We start from the raw sequence: 26,104 nt of genomic DNA, 5'->3' as shown, positions 1-26,104 counted from the left end.
TCACCATGACTCCAATTGGACGCTTGTAACAGAAAATGAAATTTCCTTCAGGTAATGCATTGATGAGAATGGGGACAGTGAGGTTTCAATGACGTTTGACCACCAAAATCTAATCAGTTCACCTTTGAGTCCAAATCTGTTTGTGCCAGATTTGAAAGAGTTACCTTAAAGTGTTTCTGAGATATTGTGCTGGGACAGACTGATGGACAAAACTGCAAACAACTATGTTTTAATCAGTTGGTAGAAATGCTAACAATTAGCCCAGCAAAGAACGACCGTAGTCCAGAATACGATGCAGTTTTTTAACTGCTTGACATATGTTTATAGATCTGGCCAAAAAAAATATTTTTTTTTTAAATTTCAGATTTGATATTTTTTAAAATATTGTTTATTGTAATGGCCTCAAGGCGACGCTTACAGGGCTTTAGGATTTTTTTTACTTGTAATGTGTAAAGAAGGAAAATGAACAGAATGAACAGATTTCACCCCAGTTCCCAATGATGTGAGAAACTTGACAAGATAAAGTGTGTGTGTGTGTGTGTGTGTGTGTGTGTGTGTGTGTGTGTGTGTGTGTGTGTGTGTGTGTGTGTGTGTGTGTGTGTGTGTGTGTGTGTCAGAGAGAGAGAATACAGTGAATATTATCAGCTCCTGCCATTGGTTACCATGGTAATGGCAAAGGGAGCTATATTTCCAGGACACACACACACACAGCTCTTGTTCACACCTAACAATGAAATGCATCTTTGGTTCTTGGACCACAACTGGGCAGCTGAAATGTTCTGAGAGTTGTGTCACATTCAGAGCGACACATGTGAAAAGAAGTGCAGCGTCAATGCAAATATGTGATGAATGCAAATGCAGTCAAACGCTTGTTCAACTTCCCTGCACAATAGATGATGCTGGAAAAGAACTTAATTTAATTCAGAAATAACAACTGGAATTATTGTCAATTAACAGCATAGATTCTGAATTCAAATTTGCACACTGTAATCCCACAGCTGAATACCATTTCCCCCCCTGGGGATAATAATTCTTTATGCACAATTGTATATTGGTACTTTCCACATTTAACCTGATAAATGGATGAATGCGGTTCAGGAGGTCGGACAGGTCCTCCACAAATCAAAAGCTGGGTCTCCCTTTTGGCAAGAAACTGAATGTGGTAGTGACGACTGGTTGGGCCGGGTCAGTGCCACTCATTAAGTATGTGCTTTATGAAGTTTATAGTCTCTAGTCTTAAGACCCAGGCTTTGCCTTCTCACGTCATTCTCACAAAGATTACAGAGATTGATCAGGTGTGTGCTCCTCCCAGACTGTCAGTGACCAGTGGCTTTGAAAGTCTTTAGGTTTATCCCAAGCTTAAATGCTCTTCATTATAATCACAAGTCAAATACCTATAAACTGCCTCTGACAGAGGGGGCACAACTTAGTTTTATTAGGGGGGCCTGTGCCGCCCCCTGCCCCTTTCTGTTCCCGCCCCTGTCTAAAATATCAGAGTAGTGGATGACCAGCTCCAATCAAATGGAAGAAACCACTCTTTGGTCTCTTCATCAAGACTGATATGTCACCCAGATTATGTGACAGCTTTTAAATAATTGAATACTGCACTTGGTCTGAGACTCAAACCCTCTGCAAGATGTGGTTGTTAATGCATTGATTGAACTGACAATTGAAAGTGCAGCTCAGAGTGTTAAAGAAATGGTGAGTGAGACTTTAAAGTGACACTTTGCAGAGATGCTTCGACTAAAAGGGCTTTGACTGCTTCATTTTAGGAATTCAGCAGATTGGTCCCACCGACCTAATGCAACAATAATCACTAGTGGTCATTTTCAACTTTTCTCTACTAAAATGACTAAAACAAAACCAGAATGAACAGAAATTAATCTCTTAAATAGGAATCATGCCAAACCTTATAAAACCATCAGTTGTTCTAATAAAAACAAAATTCAGATCCAACTAAAAAATATGATTAATAGTGAACATCTGATAATGTTTTTTGCCCAGAAAAACTTTAAATAAAGATGCAAGGACTAACACCGTGGTGAAGGAAGTACACAGATCTTTCAGTGACTGTACTAAAACCACACCGTGGTGCAGCAGTGGCTAAGCTGGTAAAGTGGCTGCCTACCGACCACAGGGTGGGAGGCTCGCACGCTGCTCTTCCCGACCACGTGTCGAAGTGTCCCTGGGCAAGACAGTGAACCCCCAAAAGCCCATCTCCATCTGTGCAGTGTCCCAAGCCCTGTTGTAATATTATATATCATTGTCTTATTATCTACCTTTTCATTTATGTGTAAGCAGCATTGTTTTGTCAGTATTTTACATTTTTAAAATTGGCAAATCTTTACATTCGAGAAGCTGAAATCATTAAATATTTAGGATTTTTACCAGAAAAAATCCTTAACTAATTGCTAAAGAACTGTAGGGGTATAGATTAATCTACTAATCTTCAGAGTTTAATGTGATGTATATGTAGAATTCTCACGCTTGTAACTTGTAACTAAAGCTACGGATAAATAATAATAGTGCAATAAAAAGTAAACACTATTAACCCTTAATTTGTAGTAGAGTAATAGTATAAGGTGGCGTAAAAAGAAAATATCCAAATATTTACTAAATATGGAAATAAAATTGATAAAAAATTCTGTAGTAAAAATACATGGAGGCTACTGGACTCAACTGTATTAGTGTGTGTGTGTGTGTGTGTGCGTGTGTGTGTTATCAGTACTGTCCAGCTTCTCACCTCTTTCCTGCCAAACATCCGTTTCCTTGGCAACCCAGACAGGAAACAGGAACTGTGAGTGGCAGGAAGTTCTTCTAATCATTTGTCAAGTCTTTTTAGTGTTATTTTTTTCCCCCTACATGCCCTTGTGCTGTCTTTGTTTCCATGGAAATGTACTGTTCCATGCACCCACGTGCACACACCAGCTGGTTAGCATGCTGTTAGCTATTAGCAGGCTACCAGCTGGTTACCAGTATGCTACAGGCGGCTAGCAGTAAGCTAACCGGCATCTGCCCACAGGGAATCTCAGGCCAACAGCTGGCCACTAACACAGTGGTTCCTGATTGTGTCCTAGAAACACTGCTCAATATTTGTTCTGTTTTTAATGTTATGTCAACTTGTTTCTCAAAAACCTCAGATGTTTGCAGTTCATAAGAAGGTACGAAAGCCATTTGTAGGTAAAAACGTATAAAACCATTCAATATAATAAAATAGTTAAACAATACATTTGAAAAAAAAAGCCAACATAATCAATACTTACTACTCAGAGGTGTTTTTCTCTCACCTCCTTCACATTCGGATGGTCAAATGGGTCAGAATTTGTCTCTTTTATGGGAGGGAAATTTTATCTGCAGTTTTGAGGCTACACTAACATGATGATGATCAGTAAATATTATTAACCACCTAAAACACTACATCGTTGGAGAACCCATGAGAACGTACAGTCAGTCAGTGTAAAGGAAAAATCAATAATCTATAATTATGGACGACCTACTCATCAGTACAGGAAGTGGTCAAAAAGTCGTCATTCTTACAGTTAGTAGTCAGAAATCAGAATTTTTTTTAAGTTCTCCTTAAATCTGTACATGGATTAAACTGAACAAGACCTGAACATTTCTGATTTTTGCAAAAACTTTATTAATGAGGCACATGTGGAACAAATCTGGACCAGACTCGTTCAATCATGTTATGACCAGCATAAAGTTAAAGCTAGTGGTTAAAAATGTTTTTTCCAAGTAAAAACAGAATTGCACATCTTCAGAAATGGTAGATTCGATTTAGTGGTGTGTGTGTGTGTGTGTGTGTGTGTGTGTGTGTGTGTGTGTGTGTGTGTGGATGAGGAGGTGGTTGGTCAGTGATTAAAGCTGTCTAGTCCTGGGAATTTGGCAGAACAGCTGGTCAGGATTAGATTTAAATGTACTGAATCTGATTCAGTTGCATAGAAATGAGCGTACACATGGTTTAAACAGAAACTGGTGCAGCACCGACTCCCACCATCACTTCTTTATTATTTATACTCATCTGAGAATAGAAACAGAAAACTTTACATAATACTAGCAGGATAGCTGTGGTTAGAAATAAGATTTGCTGCTCCTTCAGTTGCCATGTTAACTGATACAACAGCTTCATATTGTGTAACTGCCTGAACCATAAAATGTAACTGTGTCTGACCCAATTTAGTTTAACCTGCAGGACTCCACAATCAGTCATATCTGTAAAACCCTGTACTCTTCTTATGATGTTTTTTCTTCTTTTTATCACCCCCCCCCCCCCCTTTTATATCCTGGCCTTGCTCTCCTTTACCTCCCACCCACCTCTTCCCTATCTTCCTCTCGCTTTTCCTCTTGCTTTTCCTCTCTTTCTACAGGATGGGCAGGGCAGCGCCCAGACTACAATCTGAAACTCACGCTACAGCAGGATTACTACACAGTAATACCACAGAAACTACTTTGTGCTTTATTGTAAAAGCACTTCACCAAATCCAATTTTCATAATTCTTCAGTAGGAACTGCAACATTTACACAAAGTAATTCAGGATTACAACAGTCCACCAGGAACCCTTTCAAGATCAGTTTTGCTAAGGTCCAACCAATAATACCCAAAGATACACAACAACCTGGCAACCCCAGCTGGACCAGAACCAGAAACCAGAAGCCAAAGCAACTCCAGACCAGACCAGAAGAGACCAGCAGAAATCAGCAAAGGCCATTGGAAAAGTTTGATGGGACTGCTGACGATAGGTACGTGTAAATGCATTTTATGTGTTACTGGAGGTGTTAAGGGTTATCTCACCAAAACTAAACCGGGTCAGTCGTAGAACCAGTGGCATGAGAATTTTATTAATCATTTTACAACCAGCAAGAGTGAATAGGAAAAATAAAATTTTATGGTGAACCCAAAACATAGCAAGCAGCAGAATTCATTGAAGAGCTGTGGTACTGGAATTCATTAAATTGTGTTGGTGTATCTAATGAAGTGAGTATTTACTGCTTCAAATTTATTAGCCATGTTGTAGTTCTTCTGTGTATTCTTCTTGTGCTTTTTTTTGTGTGGTCTCATTTAACAAGTAGCCAAAATCCTCGTTGGTACGAGGGGAGTGTAACTGGAATTTTTGGTAATGTTCACTGTCCTACAACATATTTATCGCCTGCCTATGAAAGTAAACACCTGTAATTAAGCCTGAACAAAATGTTCACTTTAACTTTATAACAAGTTAGTTTGTAAACTTTATTTCTTATCAGGCTCATAGAAAATATAAACCTCTAATTAGCATGGGATTCTGCTGGATCTTTCACCTCTTTATTTAGACCTTCACTGTGATATTTAAGGTCTCTGAAGTCTTTTTATAGCTCAGTCTCTAAAGAGTACAAATGACTCCTCACTGGCTGACAAACACGCCACAACACAGAAACCTTGAATCATCTCAGCTGGTTTGAAAGAGAAGTTGAATACTTTTTTCTGCTTCCGTTGGAATGCTGTTAAATTAAATATCTGTTATGTCCTGTACATCATGTCATCAGCACAATAACAGTGTCTGCGCCTGATGGTGTGAAATGTGCAAATGTGGTGCTGAAATTCATCTCCAGAGGATGAATGTTAATGACTCTTGGGATCCACTGACTTTTTATGTAGACTTGTTGAACACATACAGACTATTATTAGCCTTTGTTGAAAGTGGTAAGACGAAGTTTCAGTTTACTTTACTGGGGGCCAGGTTCTAGTCGTTGAGTCCATTAAAGCCAAGGCACTTTGAAACGTGTGGCGGTGAACAGTTTGGTGTGCAGGATGGTTTGACCTACAGTTAGAGGGATTTTCCGAACAATCGATTAGCTCCACAGAAAAGCAATGTGCAAATTTCGATTAGTTGTTATTCTTCATTAGTTTTTTCAGTCTCTGATATTTGGTGGACACAATAAATAATAAAAACAGTAATTAGTTGCAGCTCCTAGGTTCATAAGTAATATGGCAGCATGACAGTTGTATGTTTCCTGTTTTCCTGTTTCATTGTTGTCGTTTTACCAGCCACTCTCTAACCTTACAGTACAGCTAAGTGAAAGAGGTGGCATCCCTTTATTGTGAAATGGTAAAAGGAGTGAAACTATTTTTTTATGTAAACATAATATTTAATGCACATTCAGCTGGTACAAATGTTCCTTCAGCAGTAACAAAAATGTTTTAGTAATCCACCATGTTAAAGCTTCTAGGCAATTAACTTTGAAATGTATAATCAGGTGTATGATGTTTAAAAAGACTGTCACTGAATGTCTGATGAGTGGCACCAGGTGTGTTAAGTGGGGCCTCGGACCCTGCATTTGCGAGTGGTAGATCTCCAGTATGCAGCCTCAGTGAGTTTGCTGAGACCAGCAAAAATAATGGGATCAGAAAAACCGCTTTTTACAGGACCTGAAAATAACCTCAGTAAATCTTCAGAAAGCTGGAGAGGGATATAAAAACAACTAGGTGTTTAGAGAAGACCATCATCACTTCTAGACATAAGGCAATGTGCTTAGTAAGCAGTATGAGTTTAGTAAGGAGCATATGAACAAACAGAATTACTTTTGGAACCGGATAATGTGGTCTGGTGTGATTTTTGTTATATTATAATTCATACATGTATGTGTAGCTCTTTAAGCTCTTTATGAAGTGGAAGGGGGAATTATTGCAAAGCCTCCTACCATCAGTCAAAAAAGCTAAAAAATAAGTGGATACCTCAACATAACAGTGACCCAAAGCACCAAGCAAAGCCGACTCAGGAAAGTTTTAAAAAGAATAAGATGGATACTTGACAGTGGCCTTCAGCTTCAGACTTTAATATCAATGTTAAACTGTGGATAGATTAGATAAAGACTGTGCCTGGCAGACAACCAAACAATCTGGCAGACTGGGAAAACAATTATGCCATGAACAGGGGGCTAGAATTTCACCTGAAATGATACAAACACTGCTCAGAGGTGGTCAACAAAAGAAGAGGAGGCTATAAAATATTAAAGAACATTCAGAAAGTGTGAAGAAAGTTTGCACTGATAATTTTCATTATTCCACTGTAAGTATGGGCTTTAAAAACAGGATGACTGTCCAGTGTCTTTAATCAGTGCAGGTCTCTGGACTGTTGAATATTACTATGAGGACAAAATGGCAGTATATCATGAAGCAGTGGCACAATTGACTTTTACTTAGTTTTAAAAGTTTAAGAAAAGGTTTTCTGTGCTGCTGAGTGTTTTACTCGGCCTGTTACTCTACATGAAGCATCTGAACAGTTTGTTTTATTGTCATTGGGTGGAAATGAATACAGAACAGCCCCCAACCCATTAAAGTTTAAACCACCACACACGTATTCTCCTTAAGGCTTGTCACTGTTCCTACTCTTCTTGTGAGGACATGTCTCACTTTTTGTGTCTGTGAAACACAGAATTTGCATTTCAAGACACAAAGCTGAAATGTGTTTTTTTTTTTTTTTCCTTCTAAAAACCTCGCGTGTACAACAGGCAGACTGTGACTGTCAGCTGCTAACACAGACGCTCTTCTCACTATAAAGGAACAACCAGTCTTTCATAATTATGCACGACAACTGTGGAGAGACACCTCAGCTTTTCATAACTTTAGACGTCAAAACTTGTAGTTAAAAATATTATAGTTTTCTATGTCTATATATAAATAGTTTCTTTATTAGCTGAAATTCCAGTAGTTGATTTTTGATCTTTGATTGACTTGAGCCAAGTTCCACCTCCTGCTTTTGACAGCACCTTCTTCAGCAAATAATATTAGCTAATTTATTTTCATATTATCGGCATTAAAACTGCACACTACTATAAAATAAAAAGATTTTTATTCCATTGAAACAAACTTTTCCCTTACAGTTGGCTAAAACCCTGTCTTCACTCTGCAGGTCAAATATTTCCCATAATGAGTCATTTAAGCTGTTAAAACCTAATGTTTTTGCCCTGGACGTCCAGTATCAGGATCAGCTGGCTCCTGAAAAATAACTTAACATAATTCGCTTTGTCTGCTACACATTTAATCAACATTTACTTTAGGTATCAGATTGGACTCGTTATCAGCACAAACTGTGTATTTGGGCCAAGAAAACTATTAGGACCTGTCTAGTCAGCACTTGCTGCTCTGAAATTTGCTGCTCACAGTTGTGATCTTTGGAGGGTGATGACTGGATTTAATCGCAGAATCGCCCAATATGTGACGATCTGGTCAGACAAAGGGTGGATGCATCACAGCACAGTCCGAGGGTCCTCGTCTCAGACACTGAGGTGATGTTTGGAAAATCATGGACTCCCTTTGTTTTCCACTTTCATTGTTTTTTTAAAATCGTTTTGACTATTATTATGCCTTCATGACAAATGAAACTAATTATATGCAACAAACATCTCAAGTCAAACGGGGGAATGTTGCATGGAAGAGGGAGTTCCTCACCCTCTTTTTTTTTTTTTGGTCTCTCCTCCTTCCTTTTTTATTGGCTTCCTCCTCATTATTCGCTTCTTTCTTTCTTGTTTCCTTTCATTCTTGTTAAACTCGTGCTTCTCCTACATTTCAGACTGTGATAATCATGCTTTCACACCTCAGTAAGCAGCCATATTTTCACTGGGAGTTGCACCATCTCTCTCATCTTCGTACTTGCTGTTATAAATGTGAATGGGTCCTTCAGGTAACACTCAGTGGGAGCATAAGCAGCTTTTGTGTTGTGCACAGCGGTTGTTTTCCTCCATTCTTCTCTGCAGAATGCTCTGTTATGTAACGTCTCCGAGGGTCGATGCTTCAGGTTTCTTTCAGGACTGATCTGATCCAGGGTGTTCAGTGCTCGTCTGACTTTTGGCTAGAGATCATTGTCTTGTGGAATTTTTGTTTGATTAGAGCAGCGGGAGGATGAGGATTCGTCCTGAAATAACTCGGGGTCACCATTATGATCATTTCCCGTTTTTGTCCTGAACAGAGCTGCTATCCTCCCACACAGCTTCTACAACAGTGCAGCCACATTCATCTGGAAATATGAGACTCAAATTGAAAGTGCTTTGATTTCACCAAACCAGAAGACGCTCGCCCACATGACTCTTAGAGACTGACAGTCTCTTAGTGGGAAGCTGTTTTAGATCCTCATTATTATCTTTGATATATATGATAATCTGATGGCAAAAATATATTTCTGTATCAACCTTTTAAATAATGGGCTGTTCACAGTAAAATGTTGAACTGCACAGGTCCTGCTGTTTATAAGAGCTGGCGGTAAAAGGCCAGATACGGCCAACCACCCTGTAGCCATATGTGCGAAGAGGTGCTCGAGCCTTTTCCTGAGCTGTAAATATAAATCATAGATTACGTACATCAGTTCTGTCAAGCGTTTGATTCCTCAGCTGTTAAAATAGTTTGTGTGTAGTAAAAGGTCTTGTATGAATACGAATGTATGATTCTGTGGGCTTAGAGGTTGTATTTGAGGTAAATAAAATAAAATAAAATGTTGAAATAGATAATTTTAGAAAAAGTTATGTTGAGCAGTGTTCAATTTGTGTAAATCTGGCCAGTTAATGTTTGCAGCTCTGTCCTGCTCATAATTTCATTTTGAGCATTATGACATTTCTCAAGGTAATCTGTGTTGTTGCTCGTTAAAGTGAAAGTATTTGAAACTGAGAGCCATAAAATACAGTGGTGCTGTTCACGCGACTTTTGTTTCTTTAGTTAATGGTTGTGGTAGAAACAGTCTAATGTCACACTTTTTCCCTTGCTGACTCACTGTATTAGAGGGCCAACGATGTGAAAATCGGTAAAATCAGACACGAAATATCTAAGAGAAGGCATCTGTGTATCTCAAATGAAAAGTTTCACACCAGGCGCATGTTTTTATGTCCACCTAGGCACCAAATGTGTTTTAATCCTAAAATGCACAATAGGAAAATGTTGTAAAGGAGAAAAGTATGTGATGGGACACTGCAAAAAGCCAATAGACAAAAGTGGCTGGGAAAAGGTCACAAGCTTGTGGCCACAGCTAATTACATAATGCCAGCGGTGGGATAGGTGTCCACTGAGGCGAGGACAATTTCAAAAGGTTGATAACGTGACATTTTTTCTGTCTTAAGCATCCATCCATCCGTCCATTATCTGTCACCGCTGTGATTAGGCGAGAAGCGGGTTCACCCTGGACAGGGCCTCAGAGAGACATACACAGACAGGCAACCATTGACTCTCACATTCACACCGATTTTAGATTCACCAGTTAACCTAACATGCATGTTTTTGGACTGTGGGAGGCAACTGGAAACCCACACAGCAACGAGGAGTCGCTAATGTAGATTAATGGATATATATCTGTGAATACTGAGCTGCATTTCCACATCTTTACCAGCCCTCTTTTAACTTTCTGCAGAGTTCTATTAGCTGTATAGGGGCTGTTACGTAGATTTTTGAGTGTTTCCACAGCTTTTGGTCTATGGAAGACTGTAAACGTTGGGAGCCATCATTTGAAAAATTCTGTGTAATCGAGCTCTTTCACAACAGTGTGTGTCACAGATTTTTATTTGAACAGCTGTCAGAGAGTTGGCTCGCCTTTTGTCTTTTCCTTCATTTTGAAGGTTAATCCATGAAACAGCAGTGAAAATCTGTGCTTTAACAAGCTTTATTCCAGGCAATGATGCACGTAAAGCCACGGTTTCTTCTGTTGCTATAGGCCTCTCAGGAACAAACCTTACAACAGCTTAGAAGAAAGACCTGTAGAGAATTGAGTTGGCTCATTAAGCCAACAGAGAGAATGTTTCTAAGCTCTGAACCTTTTCATCAGTTCCTATAAGGCCAGAGAAAACATTATTATTATTAATTTTATTATTATTATTACTGAGTGATAAGTCTCTATCGGGATGCTAACCTCCGGAGTCTAGTGTCCCCAAAAGTCCAGTCCAGCATCTTCCCTCTCTAAACAGGAAAGGTTTTGTTTCAGAGATTTAAATGGGAGGAAGGTGATTCAGAGCCACTGATTGGTGGATGTGAAGTGTTTTCTGAAGTGTTGAGTAACAGTTGATGGCTGGAAATCAAATGCAACAGCTAAAAGCTGATTGCAGAGGGATATTTTGAAAGAGGAAGTGGACAGATCGAGTCAGTTGGACATTTTTTACAGGCTACATCTGAGAGTGTAGCAGTATTGTCTTAATAAGCAGAGATAAAACACAGAATATGATCTGATTCCCTGCTGTTTGCAGTTAAAACACAGGAAAAGTCTTTTGCTCAGTTTATTACAGTGCATGAACAAAAGCAAACATCTGATGAAAACGGTGTCTTCTGTACAAGATGACTAAGGTCAGAACAAACTAGCAATGTGATCTAAGTGTATGTGGAAAAAAGTAGAACACACTAGAACTGAATTGGAATATTCCTAAGGGCAGTGGTTAAAAGAATAAATGTCTAAAACGTATTGTCATGAATATTTGGTTCAAACATTAGCATGCTAACTTACCAAGGTCAGAAACCATGGCAAAACTACATCTGCCAAACAACTGTCTATTTCTGTAACTTCCTGAAGCTGACAGATATTAGTAACACCCACATCGTACAAGCCACTTTACAAAACCACAGACTGGACTTAAAAGCTGGGCCAGCACTGTGCCGCTAATCATTGTGATTAGACCGGGTGTCACAGTGCAGCACTACAGCACAGCTAAAAAGATTTAAAAAGCCATCAGCAGCCCTACAGGGAAAACTCAAACACTCAAACTTTATCCAAATGTCCTCTGCAACAATCCAAGTGGGAGCCAGTCACACTGGTTTTACTGTCTGCAGAAACGGCACAGAGTTGTTCACTACTTTGCTGCTGTCTTTGCATCTCGTTGTCACAGTTTTGTGCCTCTTTGTGGTCATTTTGAATCTCTTAGCAGTGGGTGTTCATCTCCTTGTGATGCTTTTTCAACTGATTGTCATAACTGTTATCGTCACCATAGTCATGGTTTGGTAGGACACCTACAGCGCTTAGCTTTTTCCACAAAATGGACCAAATTCATTCTTTTGCTCACAGTTCTACAAACAATACCCCATAATGACAATGTGAAAGAAGTTTGTTTGAAATCTTTGCAAATTCAGAGCGAGCAACCAGGCCAAACTGAGCCAGAGAGAAGGGCCTTGAGAGGAAGAATGAGAGAATCTGCCCAAAAAGAGATGTGCCAAGCTTTTATTTGGCGTTAGAGGTGCTTCAATAACGTGCTAGGCAAAGTCAGTGAATACTTATGTACATGTGAGTTTTTTAATTTTTTTAATTTTATTAAAATTAATAAAAGTAATACATTTCAAGGATTTCAAACAAACTTCTTTCCCGTTTTCATTATGGGATATTGTTTGTAGAATTTTGGGGGGAATATATTGAATTTAATCCATTTTGAAACAACGCTGTAACATGTGGAAAAAGTAAAAAGTGGCAGGCCAGTGGGTTATTATCGTTGGCTATGTTAAATATTACATAAGCAAGATTGGCAGTTTGGATGGACATTTAAAACGGCACATTCCAAGTAAGGGTCCGTGTATTTTCCTAAGCCAATACACCATCTTTTTTTCTTTAATCCTAACCTGTTTATGCGGATGTTAAGTTGTGTAACTATCCAAACAAAGATTCAGTGCATGAACCACCAATTATGCCAAATGGCAAGTAGAGTGATGTGTTTGGGCTGAGAACAGATTGGGTGCATAGGATGATTTTTTTTTTTTTTTTGGTAGTGGTTGTGTCTGGTAGGGTTTTAGATTTTTATGGTGGTTTCTGTGGTGGTTTGAGGCAGTTCCATGTGTCTTTGTGGTCATACGCCTTTGTCTGGTGGGCCGGTTTAGTATTCCATCCATGGAAATAGGACCACCGTGCTAATGAGTCTAGTCAGGGGCCATTGTGGTTCTTACAGCTTTAACAACTTACACTATGTTACCAAACGACCACAAACACTATTTCATACCCATGAAACAACAAGAAAACCAGTTCCTGATCTATGCTGTGTTGGCCATAGTCACTTTTAACATAACATTTACTGTTCAATTGTACTATGTTTTATCCTTCTTGGTCGTGTGATTTCACATAGGCAGCCAGTCACTGTGTAACGCTGGTGTGAATGTTGTGGTTTTTAGGACTGTTGATCATAGTGTGCAGTAATCCTTAACACAAACCTTGTGTCAGAAGGTCCTTAGTTACGTCACTGAAGATGTTAATGAGAAACGTTATCACTAGTAAAAAAGGCAAGTACAAACATCTCAGACCAGAGCCTCATAATTTAGACCATAACTCTCAGAGGCGTGAATATAAGTGTGTTTGTGTCCACCACCTTCACTCAGTGCATGCTGGGACACGCTGCAGTTTTTTCGGGAGGGTGATGGAAAAAGGAATGAATGAGTTTTTAATTTCTTTTAATTTGGTCCCGTGACATTCTGAAGATTTATCCTGTGTGACAAGGATTCCTCCCTGTGGTGAGAAGATGCTGTTAAATACTGCTGCAATTAGCAGCTTTTAACCATAATAGAAGAAAAGAAGTGATTGGTTTTAGCAAGCCCATTCTGAGTCCTGCTAGCACTGCGTGATTACAGTCAGAGCACTCGCTTCATTTCAGCGTGCTGTGAAAATCAACCTGCCAAGACGTAAAACGTGCTTGAAATGTTGACTTTTGAAGTGAAATGCTGGATTAATGCAGCTGTGAGCAGCGGCTGTTTTGAAAACTCTCGCTGTTGGTGCTTTCAAGGACACTCAGCTGTGGGAGATTTGTGAGTTTGCGACTGAACAGCAGGATTCAAATGCAAAAATCTAAACTCACGTGATCCGTTTGCTGTGTTCACTCCCTGTTTGGCTCTTGGTGTTGGTTTTCTTCAGTTTTCACAGCTCACTTTAAACATTACAAGAGGACACTTGTTAAAGTGCAACTCGACTGAATTTACATGCCGTGTTTTGATTTTATTTATATATTTAGTTTTGCTTTTTCCACATTGAATCTATGCAAATGTAATTTTTTCTCCACACATCTGCATCTCCTGTTAATGATAGTGGAAAAACATTGCTTCCTGCAGGGGTTGCAATTACGTCTGTTTACATTATAATTATTATAACCAATTTATAAAAGAGAGTATGTTTTATATGTTTTCAATATTTTATTTATTCAAACAATATTTTCAATTTACTTTCACTTAGTCACATAATTTCTGTTGCTAATTTTATCATTTTTTAAAATCCCATTTTGTTCCAGGCACCTTATTATAATTCCCAATAATATCATAAATGAATCAATAAACAACCAGGAACAGAATAAACAGCAGAAAATGGATGGATAAAAGGATAAATCAATTCAAAAATGATACATTCTGGTCAGTCATATGAATGTTTATATCATAGACTTCTGAATCTGTAGTACTGAGGAATTTGAGGAACTTACACTAAAATCACAAGTACAAAAAAAGTTAAATTAACGGGACAAGTAAATTAAACATATTTTCTTCCCAATTCTTGCTCATAAAAGAAATGTAATCAGTTAAGTAAAATGGTTGAAGTTATGAAGATTCGTTTTGTCAATAAACACATCCATTTCAGTTCTATTGAGTGAGGTGAAAAATGTGGTCACAAAATGGGATCCGTGCTTTGTAGTTAACAGGAAACAGTGGTACGGTCCTTTAAACATGGTCGAGTATAGATTTCACCTCTGCAGAAACCCTCTCATCACCTTCCACATGTGACCTGTCTCTGAACTCTCACTGTTCAGATCCCTCGGTTTCTCTTGCTATTAGATTTTATTGATCACAGATTGCAAATCAATACCTGATCATTGCTTGTTCACCACATTCTCCCCGTGGTAAAGTCATCAAGTGTCCCAGCTGTTGTGAATGTGGACATGCAGTAGGACAGTTTGTTGCTCTGAAGGCCGAGCCAGGTGGACAGAAAGACAGACAGGCAGGGAGGGAGAGAGAAAGATATAGTCAGCAGGTAGGTCGGTGGATTTTAAATGGGAACTGCGAAAATTGTTCAGCTGCGTTGCCATAGTAACAGCGAGGATGTAGATCAGGGGGCTTTTTTTAAATGCACACTCACACACAGTGTGACACAGTGGGGTTAGCACAGGATTCCCTGCTATTCCAGTTTCTATGACAACTCACAACTCATCCTCCTCCCTCCCTGCTTTTATCCTCAGCTGTAATGGAAGCAGCCATTAAGTTCTGACTCCAGCTCTGCTCTATTGGCATGAATGGTAATCGGCTACTAATTAGCAGCAATGATGATTAATTCAAAAAGATAATTTAATACATAGTAATGAACAAAGAAGAACACCAGCAGTAGTTCCAGTGTTGTATGAGTGACTATGGACAGTATAGAAATTTGGTGGGATATAAGCGAATATCACAATTAGTCGTCATCTCGCTTCATATTCTTGTAATACATGCAAAGCCTCCCCCCACAACCAAAGAAAATCCAATTTTACAATGCATCATAGTGTACTACAATATTTTTAAAAGACAATATGATTAACTCAAATATTACAAAGTGGCATTTGCTCTGTGCACAATCTGTGGCAAAGTAAAATGAGCTGGAACTGTTCATCCTGACTTTGATAATTGATTATCATTAAAGAAATTTCACATCTTTGCTGCTGGTGTTGGTCATATAGCCATTTAAACTGCATAAAACATATGTGCTACTAACCTTAGTTAACCTTAGCTAGCCATGATTTTAACTTTACATTCCTAAGCGAAAAGTTGTACCAGCCTTTTTGAAAGTTGTAAAGCTTTATTTTAGGCATGAATGTTAGTTTTATCTTAGTTCAGCATGTTAGAATGCGAAAACATGCTACTTAGTGCTAAACACAGACCGATACAAAAAATTTAAATAATAAATTGGAATTTTCGTCATAAAATGCAGCTTTGTGATTTGCAGGTTTCTGTTAAATTTCATCATCAATTTGCTCTACCAGACAAAACATATACCTGAGGTTAATGAGATTTGGTCATAGACCAACAAGTTAGACACATTACAAGGAGAACTCGATAGTATTTCTGGATTCTGCCAGGTCCATTTGATCCAAATTACAGTGGGTAAAGAAAAGAATCACCCCCCAACATTGAACTTTTATTTTGTCTTTCTTTCTTTCTCGCTTTCATTTGACAAAAAAAATTAATGTCAAAGTAAATACAGATCTCTTCAAAATTATTTGGTTTTCTGCAGGAGTTGGCCAAGAAATGTTATCTGATCTTTACCAAAGTCACAAATATCTACAAACAGAACACTTCTATCCTGGTCAGTTAGTTACTGAACACATCCATTATTCATACAAAGTGATGGTGGAGAAAGTGTGTTTTCTAACACATCCTCACCCCCACCCCCCCAACTCTCTTCATTTTTCTACCGTCCCAAGCTTGTCATAAAATTGGTGATATTTCTGTGTGCGTGCACAATTTTCTGAGGGTGGAAAAACAGGATGTGATATAGCATCCCGAGGCCACTATTAGCGTCGGAGAAGGTGGAGGTCAGCTCAGAGTTAGAGCCCGCTGACAATCTGAATAAGATGTCGTCCCACAGTCAGGGAGAAATCCACCAGACATGACATTTAGACTTAATTACGTTAACATGGCGGAGTTACATTTTGGCCTGCAGAGAAAGATGGAAATCAGCCATTAATACTGTTTTCACTTAGACCTGTGTTTGAAAATGCAAAGTGTCTGCAGTGAGAAATTTCTGTGGGAGGCTGTCAGATTCATGCTAATGCCTCTGTTCTCACTGAAGTCCCCCTGACATTAGGTTCAGCGTCTTCTCCAGCTTGCACTCTCAGACTCACACACTTGATTTAGAAGCCAGGTGACAGATTTTCTAATCACTGTGGCTATTGGTGATTTCCACACTGATGGTGGTTACACAACTTAGTGAACCTTTCTCTGTTAAACATCCCAACAAGCCAGCTGGACCAGTCGCTGTAGCCGAACCTAAGCAGACACAAAGCCGGCTCGTGTCATCAAGTATCTGCTCATACAAATATCAAAAAATTACATGTGCTCTTAGAATTTTTAAATAGGCCCCAACAATTGAGCACAGGTCCACAGAGAGAGGTGTCGTGGGGTGTTTCCAGTATGCAGTGGTCAGAGATGTGAAGGGAACCTGTCTGTGCTACAGTAGCTCTTCTTGGGGAAAGAATAAAAGGCTAAAAAAAAAAGGCTATAAAATAAAAAGGCTTTAAAAGTATACAAGATGTTTGAAGTGGCAACAAAAGAAAATACTTGAAACTGTACTTGAACAATACTTATGTAAATAAAAAAATTCAATTTAAAACAACTTAATCTACCTGAAAACAATTTCCGTGTGTGTGCGTGTGTGTACCTCTGTAATCATAATGTGTGTGTGTTTATTTCAGCCACATGCCTCTGAGTCCGGCTGCTGACACCAAACATGATCGCCCGCGGCAACAAGCGGTTACTAACGGCAACCCGACAGGCTCTGCTGTTGCCAGGGACGACGACGCGGATGACACACCCCCTGGAAACAGCATTGTCGTCCGCATTGGCATCCCAGACCTGCAGCAGACGGTAACACGCACATATATACAGATGCATGGATACATGCAGTATTACAGTACATAAATATACGGTTAATACACAGTCAAGTCCGTAAGTATGTGTTTTCATCACACTAATGATACAGTGAAGATGGGTTTAAAGTGTTGACTATCACCTTTAATATATTAAGTCAATATTAAGACTTTTGACAAAATTATTAAGAGTCTTTTTTTTTTAGGGTCTTCAAAATAATTGGACAGTTAGCTGCTCAACTATTTCATGCCCAGTTGTGATCTTCCCTCCATACTTTGTTTTAAGTGTGGCTATTGCAGTCTGTCGTTATTAATGGTCCAAAGATCTGTCAGTGCCACTGAAGAAGGATAACGAGGCTGAAACCAACACTAATGACATTTTTAGGTGTGGCTGCTATCCATTTTGTGAAGAGTCATTTGGCAGTTTTCTAAATTATTAGGGAAAATCGACAATGTTCCGTCTTCATTTTAGTGTCTGTTAGCCTGTTACCAGGTTTAGCTCTTTCATCTGGGCCATAGACCTGTTTATCAAAAACGATTAAAAATACATCACACCCGACTTGACATGTTTCTTCATTCTATAACGCTTTGTCCAAAAATCGTTTATTGTTGCCCCAAATGCTCTGAATTGACATACGTTTGTAAGCTGTGGAGGAGCAAGTTCCCCACGAAATGTCTCCTTATTTTCTGCACAAACTTCAACATTTTCAACCTTGTCTCCACCACATATTTTGGAACAAAGAATGCAGTAAAGCGGTTTGTCTGGCTAATGTGTTTTGAAAGTTTTTGACAACAACAGAGGTCCATGGCTCAGATGAACAAGCTAATCCAGGCTATAGACCGACAGACACTCTTTTAGTAGAAGCAAATAAGTTTTTAGGTTCTATTTGGAGAATATTGAATATGCATTTAATGTAGATTAATGTATTTGTTTTGACCTGGCAAAGAAAGAAACACAACATCTGGTGATGTCTCTGTGTTCTAGACTTGAGGCAGTTTTTGGATAAACAACCTTTATTAAAACCTTAGGTTAGGATTTGTTCAATTACTTTAGACTCCCTAGAATTGGGGCCTATAAGAAGTGGTTGTAATGTTTTCTTTATTTATCTTTTATACTTATGGACTTGACGCATGCAAAAACAAAGCAAAAAAAAAAGAGGAGTAAATGAATGAATCAGCAGGACAAACGTGTCTGTATGTCTGTGGCTGTCTGTCTGTCTCTTTCTCTGTCCGTCTGTTTCCCTGGCTCTGGCTCTCTCAGAAGTGTTTGCGGTTGGACCCAGAGTTACCAGTTTGGACCAGTAAGCAGAGGGTTCTGGTGACGTTGACTCAGTCTCTGTCGGATGTTTTGAACTATGGTCTCTTCCAGCCGGCGTTCAACGGCCGAGCAGGAAAGTTTCTGGATGAGGAGCGACTGCTGAAGGAGTATCCTCTCCCTCCCATTACACCCATCCCATACCTGGAGGTAACGTTTATCCCGAGTACATAATTTAAAGGAGGAATCTGATGTTATTCAGTATTTTATATTGTGAACAATTCCCATCAAAAACTCCAAACCAACAAAGCGGTAGTCCGTCTCTCAGTACGTGGTTCTCTGCTCCGAGCACACGAGGTCCTAACAGTGTGGTAACATTCTCATCCGTAAGTAGAAGCACGAATATTGTATGAAGTGTAAAAGTCCTTCATCTCACAATCCTACAGATCCTACATCAGTCTGCCACTTTTAATAAGTGACCAAATCAGGTGGATCCAGCCTGACCCGCATAATACAAGTCTGTGCAATTCAGAAGGTTTCTGACAAGCTGATTAAAAAAAAACGGTGTGAGACCAATGCACCAAAAAAGCTATTTTAAAGTGTACAATACAATAACTATTCAAAGAATAACTAATTGACATCTATTTTTGGGGAAAACTGAAAGGCTAAAGTCGACAGCTGCAAGATCATGAAGTGCGTGAATGAATCTTAAGAGAACATGGAAAGCAAACAGGTGTGATGTGATCTCTCCTTCTGGTCTCTTTCTCTCTGTAGCCGTTCTGTGTCTCTGTGTGGTTGTTCCGTGTTTCCATCCATGTTATTATGTACTTGTTAAACAGTGAAGAGCTGTGATGACTCTGAACACAACATGTCAGTTATTAGTTTCACTTTGATAAAACTCCATGTGTATGCCGAACAATTAATGTCACGTTTTGCTTTGTTTTCTTCTTTTCCCCTGCAGTTTCGTTATAAGAGGAGAGTTTACACGCAGAGCTACGTGGACGACAAACAGCTGGCCAAGTTACACACCAAGGTACACACGACACACAGTTGGTCATTTTGTGGTTTATAATTTATCGATGCTGAATTATAACAGTGTACACGTGGAGCTTCCTAAAGAACTAAAAATGTGTTTTGTCAGGCCAATCTGAAGCGTTTTATGGAGCATGTTCATCAGAAGAATGTGGAGAAGGTTTCCAAATGGTTGGAAAAAGGCCTGGACCCCAACTTCCATGACTCTGACAGCGGGGGTGAGAACAAATGTTATGTTGCTCGTAGAAATGCTGAAAGCTCTGAGATTCTTTTGCCGCTTGTTTCTTTATGCCCTTATATGGTAACGTGGTTTTAGCTTAGCCAGCACAAATGCTCAAAGCAACAAGACTGATGAACAGACTAACCCAAGCCATATTTATTTATGTGATATCGATTAGAAAGTGTAAAACCCTAAGCCCTTAATAATAGTTTACCAACATTTATTATAACTGCGTTATTACTATTATTACAGAAACACACACACCAAAACACTTTATTTAAAAAAGGACACACTGTAAGAAGAACGGATTGGGGACCTTCACCTGGAAAATGTCATCAAAACAGTTTTATGTATAGCTGATATCCTTGAAGCTGCAGAGAGCACATTGACGTCAGCTCATGGAATAAAGTCTACGCTCAAAGACGTCACACATCTTTGCAGTGTTTCTACCTGTTTCCTGTCTGCAGCATCATGAAAGCAGCTCTTACTATCATCAGTGCAACATGGGCTACAGTACCACTTCCTAACAAGTCATCAAAGCTGTTTTACAAAGCGCTATATAAAGCTGAGTTATGGACATCAGCAACATGTCACATTTTCATCTCCAACCCAACCAATACTCATAATTTCTCATTCAGACTTTAGCTTTATATGATATAATAAACCACGAAGCACCATTTTTTTACAAAAGTTTTTACGTTGTAGTTAATAACTTTCTTAAAGGTAAATAAGAATTTAAACTGAATGATCCATCAGTCAGAATATCTTCTGCACCAGCATCCATTTGGAAATGTAGTAATGACATTTACAGCTTCATACTTACCATGGTTTTAACTATTTACTGTGTTATGAATAGAGGTTAATTTGTTTTTGACTTATAATCACAAATCCCAAATGTATAGGACAACACAGTGAGTGCATCATGTTCATTAAACACACCATGTTTACAGAGATTGTTTCATATTAAAATGAAGTTTTGTAGTTTTTTTAGCCATTAGCATTTGTTTTTGTGCCTGACCTCTATTGGTTAACAGCAGCTTTCAGAAAACAGTTTTATCCTTATGTTATGTAACGATTAACAACAGGGATGAAATGACCTCACCGTCGATAGAGAAGCTTTATTTATTGTGCTCTGCTGTGCTCACATATAACAAATCCAACCTAAGTGCATTGTCTCTGTCTCTCAGAGTGTCCTCTGACTCTGGCGGTGCAGTTGGAGGAGAGCTGTGAGTTGATTAAAGTTCTTCGCAGTGGTGGGGCTCACCTGGACTTCAGGACCAGAGACGGGATCACCGCTCTGCATCGGGCCGTCCTCTGCAGGAACAGCGCTTCTCTCACTGTGAGAACACAAACTTTACCCTTTCAACTCGAAATCCTCCGTGTTGTTTGGTCCATGTAACATCAACATGTCACTGCCTTAACTGTTAATGTTCTGGTTCTGTGTCCTGGTCCTTTTAGACTCTACTGGACCTCGGAGCGTCTCCAGACTACAAGGACAGCAGAGGTCTCACTCCTCTCTATCACTCTGCAATGGTTGGTGGAGCCCCCTACTGCTGTGAACTGCTGCTGCAGGACCACGCCACCATTGGTAAGGAGGCTCAAAAGGGTCAAATCTGTTGTTGTCATTATAAGACACCAAATGGCTGTTTGTGCACGTCTTTCTGTAACAGCGTAGATAATGTTGTGTGATCTTTGTTGGTTGACTACTCCAAGGAGCTGATGTATGATCTGCTGTTTGCAGTTACAAAACACCTGCTGTTGATATAAAAATGATGCAAAAGAGAGAGAATTTGTGACCATTTTAACTTTCAGGGTAAAACCAGATTTAGGCATTTAGTCATGATAGTTAGGATAAGAGTACAGGAAATGCATATGTCAATGTCCTCACAACTGAGACAAACGTGTGTGTGTGTGTGTGTGTGTGTGTGTGTGTGTGTGTGGCTGACATCATCCCTGCTGCCTATTAAAAACTGCTGTATGACCCTTTTTATTATTTATTTATAATATTTGTGAAAAAATACCACACCGATGAACAATTTCATTTCGTCATGGTTCGCAGGGATAACTGATGAGAACGGGTGGCAGGAAATCCATCAGGTGAAATGCACACACACAGACACACACAGTCTTTCTCTCACACCCACAATTCATTAAATAAATGCACTGATAATCAGTTCAAACCCTGTACAATTCTGATTTTGTGTGTGTGAGTGTAGGCATGTCGCTTTGGTAACGTGCAGCACTTGGAGCACCTGCTGTTTTATGGCGCTGACATGAGTTCCCAGAATGCATCGGGAAACACCGCATTACACCTCTGTGCTCTTTACAACCAGGTAAACCACAATATATTCACACATTGAAATCTAAATGATAACATTTCAAGTCCTGGTTTCACTAGGAGGGAAGAAAATATGTTGTCATGATATTTCAGTGGGCACATTTTCACAGTTTGGAAACAAAGCTGCAGCTGGAAACTTGTGAAATTACTGTTTAGGCATGAATTCAGCATGAACAACACATGTCCTTACACCAGCACTCAGTGAGAAACTGCTTGTCGTAGTATAGACTAAGTTAGTCCGTACACACAGTAACCGCGGCTCTCTGTCTGTGTGTGTCCAAAAACATCCTCGGACAGAAAGTGTCCTCACGCATATAATCAGACGCTAAATAATGAATCACGCATTAATACGATTCTTACACAAAATGTGGGTACCCTGATAATTATCATTTTTAAATGTATGTTTTTCATGTTTATTAAAAGAATTGCTGCTGGTTTTGCAGGACAGCTGTGCCAGAGTGCTGCTGTTCAGAGGAGCCAACAAGGACATCAAAAACTACAACAACCAGACTGCCTTTCAGGTACAATACCCTCTTCCACAAAAGTTGGCACATTGTGTAAAATGTAAATATAAAAACAATGCAATGGTTTGCAAATCATTGAAAACATATTGTTGATATTATATAGCACAGTGACACATTTTAAATGTTAAAACTGAGAAACCAGCAACAAGTTTGAAAGAAGTTGGTAGTGGGACAGTTTGAAAGTCAATTGTTTCCTTTTCCTAATTAATAAGGATTTCAGCTGCTTCAATTCTCCTCCTTTGTCAAATTCACTGCTGAAAGGTTTGGACAGCACACAGGCATCACACACACTCATTTTCTACTGAGCCATGCTGTTGAAATACCTGCAGAACTGTATTTATATTTTACAGTGATACACACATTCCTGCCCATCTACAGTCTGATCCACAGAGCAGCTCCCATTTTTTAATACAGCTAGTTTGGGAATGGAACCGGCAACCCTCTGGTCACAGCCCCTGTGATTTTTGTTTGGATAGTTTTTTACCATTTAGTGTGTGTGTTTGTAGGTGGCGATCATTGCTGGAAACTTTGACCTTGCAGAAATCATTAAGATCCACAAATCTTCAGACGTTGGTGAGTTGGCTGAGAGTTTAAACACATCTACAGTGTGTCTATATGTGAGTACTGGCATGTGTTACAGTAGCTAGCTAACTCTGTGTGTGTGTGTGTGTGTGTGTGTGTGTGTGTGTGTGTGTGTGTGTGTGTGTGTGTGTGTGTGTGTGTGTGTGTGTGTGTGTGTGTGTGTGTGTGTGTGTGTGTGCGTGTGCCACTCTGTATATATGTGTATGTGTGCCCAAGCAGTTCCCTTCAGAGAAACTCCCTCCTACACCAAACGCCGCCGAGTCGGCGTGACCCGGACGCCAGCTGGAAACGGACTGTCATCACCTCGCTCTCTTATTCGCTCAGCCAGTGACAACGCTCTGGAAAGCCCAGCCTCCTCTCCTGGCCCCTCCCTTCAAAGCCTCGAAACACACCACGACACACATACACACTCGCTTCGACGACAAACACGCCGCCTCAGGTATGTTGACCTACACATAAAGACACTTGCTGTGTACACAGTTAGGTTACTGACAACTACTTACTGCAACACAAGTTGTCTAGTGGGATTATTGCGTACTGGTGTAGTTTATGTTTTCATTTAGTGATTTGACTGATGCTATTATCCAAAGAGGCCCACAAAGTGCGTGCAGATCAGGGAAAAAAACACAAATGCACAAAAAACCTAGAAAGCAACGTGTAGGCAACACTACTGATGTAGTTGGCAGCCGTGCCGGTACAGAAAACATGGTTTGTGTTGAAGCAGCCATCTTACCCACAGTTTCTGTTCAGCACACTGAACATGAGTGTGTATGTTCCAGCAGTCCTGCATTAATGAAGTCGAGCTAGGTTTTTGCTCATTGTGTATAAAATGTGGCTTCACTGTCTCCTGGTTGGCCATTAAACACCTGGCTTAAAAACAGCATTTAAAATTGGAGATGTCTGTTTGGGACCTGTCTGCAGCCCGAGTGGTGGGGGTCATGTGGAAAACAGCCCCCCTTCCTCCCCTCCCCTGACCCCACAGATGAGGAAGAGAAGGCTATACAGCGCCGTACCAGGGCGCACCTTCATTGCCACCCGGTCCCACGTCCCCCAGGGTCCTGGGGAGATCCAGCTGCACCGAGGAGAGAGGGTCAAAGGTGAGAAACAAAGTTGGAGGTGTTATATATCTCATGATTTGTGTATGTACAAAGGTATTAATGAGTGTTTTGTGGCCCTACAGTACTGTCTATAGGTGAAGGAGGATTCTGGGAAGGAAGTGTTAAAGGAAGAACCGGTTGGTTTCCTGCTGATTGTGTGGAAGAAGTCCAGATGAGACAATATGACCCGAGATTGGGTAAATATTAAACACACAGTACAGTGGACTGGGTGGATTCAGACACTCAAGTTTTATTAAATATTTACTGACATAAGACACGTTCATGACATTTGTACAGTGTGGTTAATTCTAAACATACTGTGCTTTTATGTTTCAGAGACGAGGGAGGACCGCACCAAAAGACTGTTCAGACATTACACTGTAGGATCGTATGACAACTACACCTCCTACAGGTATAATGCCACCACTACACAAACCCAATACGTTCCACTACAAATAGAACCTCATCTCTAGGCATCAATACAACTGGGCTACTGTTTAATATTTTATAGAATAGCTCGACTAAATGTATTTGTCACTTTCTACCACTTGCTTCAGTTCTGTAAACAAAAAACTAAATTTTAACGCAGTAGTATGAACTCTAACTATTCATGTTCTAAGAATATCATCCATAGGTTACTATTAAACAATTTAAAATGTTTACATGTATGTGTAAAACATCAAAGAAGTTATCTGTTATAATAATAATATGCACAAAGTGAACAAGTAGAGTCAGTTTTATTTTACAGAAAAGTTCAGGACAGATTTATTTATGACAAATTTATGAATATTTGGGATCTGGAAAAAAGAAAGAATACACAAGATTTACTCAAATAAATGACCATATACCATCAAAAGTAATTTATTACATTTATGCAGATAATTTGACCTCTAAACAGAGATATGGAAGAAGCTCTTGTACTTAAAGCATTAGTATAAAACTCAAAACCAAGCCCCTCTGCTCCACCATCTGACAGTCTGGACCCCGCTCTGCAATAGAAATTAACAATTTAGAATAAATATGCTGTAAAACTGACTGATCAAGCTGAAACAAGAGACATTCTGATTGGTTAGAAGAAGGTAGAGGGAAATGAAAACGAGGTTAAGGGTGGTCTACGGTACCTGTGGGGTTTGCATGAAAAAACGAGGAATTCAGATTCGTACAACATCACATAAACACCAGTTCAAGAGGCAAAGGAACTACGGGTGTAATCTTTAACAATGTGTGTAATTTAGGAGCTTATCTCATCTATTTGTAATTCAAATATATAGGTACATTTTTACTGACCCCCCTCAACTTGTGAAATCAGAGCTGTGTGTGAAACATCATTTAAGGTTTAAGCTACATATGTGCTATAAATGTGTTTCTTCTGTGCATCAGTGACTATGTGATTGAGGAGAAAACAGCCGTGCTGCAGAAGAGAGAGAGCGAGGGATTTGGCTTCGTCCTCCGAGGAGCTAAAGGTAGAAACTGATTGTCTTTAGAGGAAAAACTCCTTCCTGTGTTGTTTCATAATATGTGCTGTAGTTTAAAGGACACCTT

At 39.5% G+C, this 26,104-nt stretch overlaps 1 protein-coding gene and 1 long non-coding RNA gene across 15 annotated transcripts in view; one reads left to right on the top strand and one right to left on the bottom strand.

The window, feature by feature from the left end:
• The window catches only part of shank3b (SH3 and multiple ankyrin repeat domains 3b), a 46,418-nt gene that overhangs the window by 2,045 nt on the left and 18,269 nt on the right, over positions 1 to 26,104 (top strand). For 4 of the 8 annotated variants that reach the window (XM_067490686.1, XM_067490685.1, XM_067490682.1 and 1 more), the window contains exons 2-17: positions 4,371 to 4,743; positions 17,341 to 17,512; positions 18,776 to 18,979; positions 19,731 to 19,802; positions 19,911 to 20,019; positions 21,209 to 21,360; positions 21,480 to 21,609; positions 22,081 to 22,118; positions 22,238 to 22,354; positions 22,803 to 22,880; positions 23,390 to 23,456; positions 23,682 to 23,904; positions 24,387 to 24,562; positions 24,646 to 24,759; positions 24,899 to 24,974; positions 25,943 to 26,025. In XM_067490686.1, the coding sequence (XP_067346787.1) occupies positions 17,345 to 17,512; positions 18,776 to 18,979; positions 19,731 to 19,802; positions 19,911 to 20,019; positions 21,209 to 21,360; positions 21,480 to 21,609; positions 22,081 to 22,118; positions 22,238 to 22,354; positions 22,803 to 22,880; positions 23,390 to 23,456; positions 23,682 to 23,904; positions 24,387 to 24,562; positions 24,646 to 24,759; positions 24,899 to 24,974; positions 25,943 to 26,025 (1,807 nt within the window). In that variant the 5' untranslated portion in view covers positions 4,371 to 4,743; positions 17,341 to 17,344. Of the gene's footprint in view, positions 1 to 4,370; positions 4,744 to 17,340; positions 17,513 to 18,775; positions 18,980 to 19,730; positions 19,803 to 19,910; positions 20,020 to 21,208; positions 21,361 to 21,479; positions 21,610 to 22,080; positions 22,119 to 22,237; positions 22,355 to 22,802; positions 22,881 to 23,389; positions 23,457 to 23,681; positions 23,905 to 24,386; positions 24,563 to 24,645; positions 24,760 to 24,898; positions 24,975 to 25,942; positions 26,026 to 26,104 lie in introns of those variants that run through there. The other 4 variants (XM_067490687.1, XM_067490684.1, XM_067490688.1 and 1 more) reach the window with 4 other exon arrangements.
• The window catches only part of LOC137106810 (uncharacterized), a 32,509-nt gene continuing 31,197 nt past the window's right edge, over positions 24,793 to 26,104 (bottom strand). For all 7 annotated transcript variants that reach the window (XR_010912014.1, XR_010912019.1, XR_010912016.1 and 4 more), the window contains one exon: positions 24,793 to 25,551. This is a non-coding gene — a long non-coding RNA (uncharacterized lncRNA). The remainder of the gene's footprint in view (positions 25,552 to 26,104) is intronic.

The sequence above is a fragment of the Channa argus genome, chromosome 21 (genome assembly GCF_033026475.1).
Source record: "Channa argus isolate prfri chromosome 21, Channa argus male v1.0, whole genome shotgun sequence".
Lineage (NCBI taxonomy): Eukaryota > Metazoa > Chordata > Actinopteri > Anabantiformes > Channidae > Channa > Channa argus.
The sequence above is the reverse complement of the archived record's forward strand: the minus strand, read 5'-3'. Positions and strand labels throughout refer to the sequence as shown.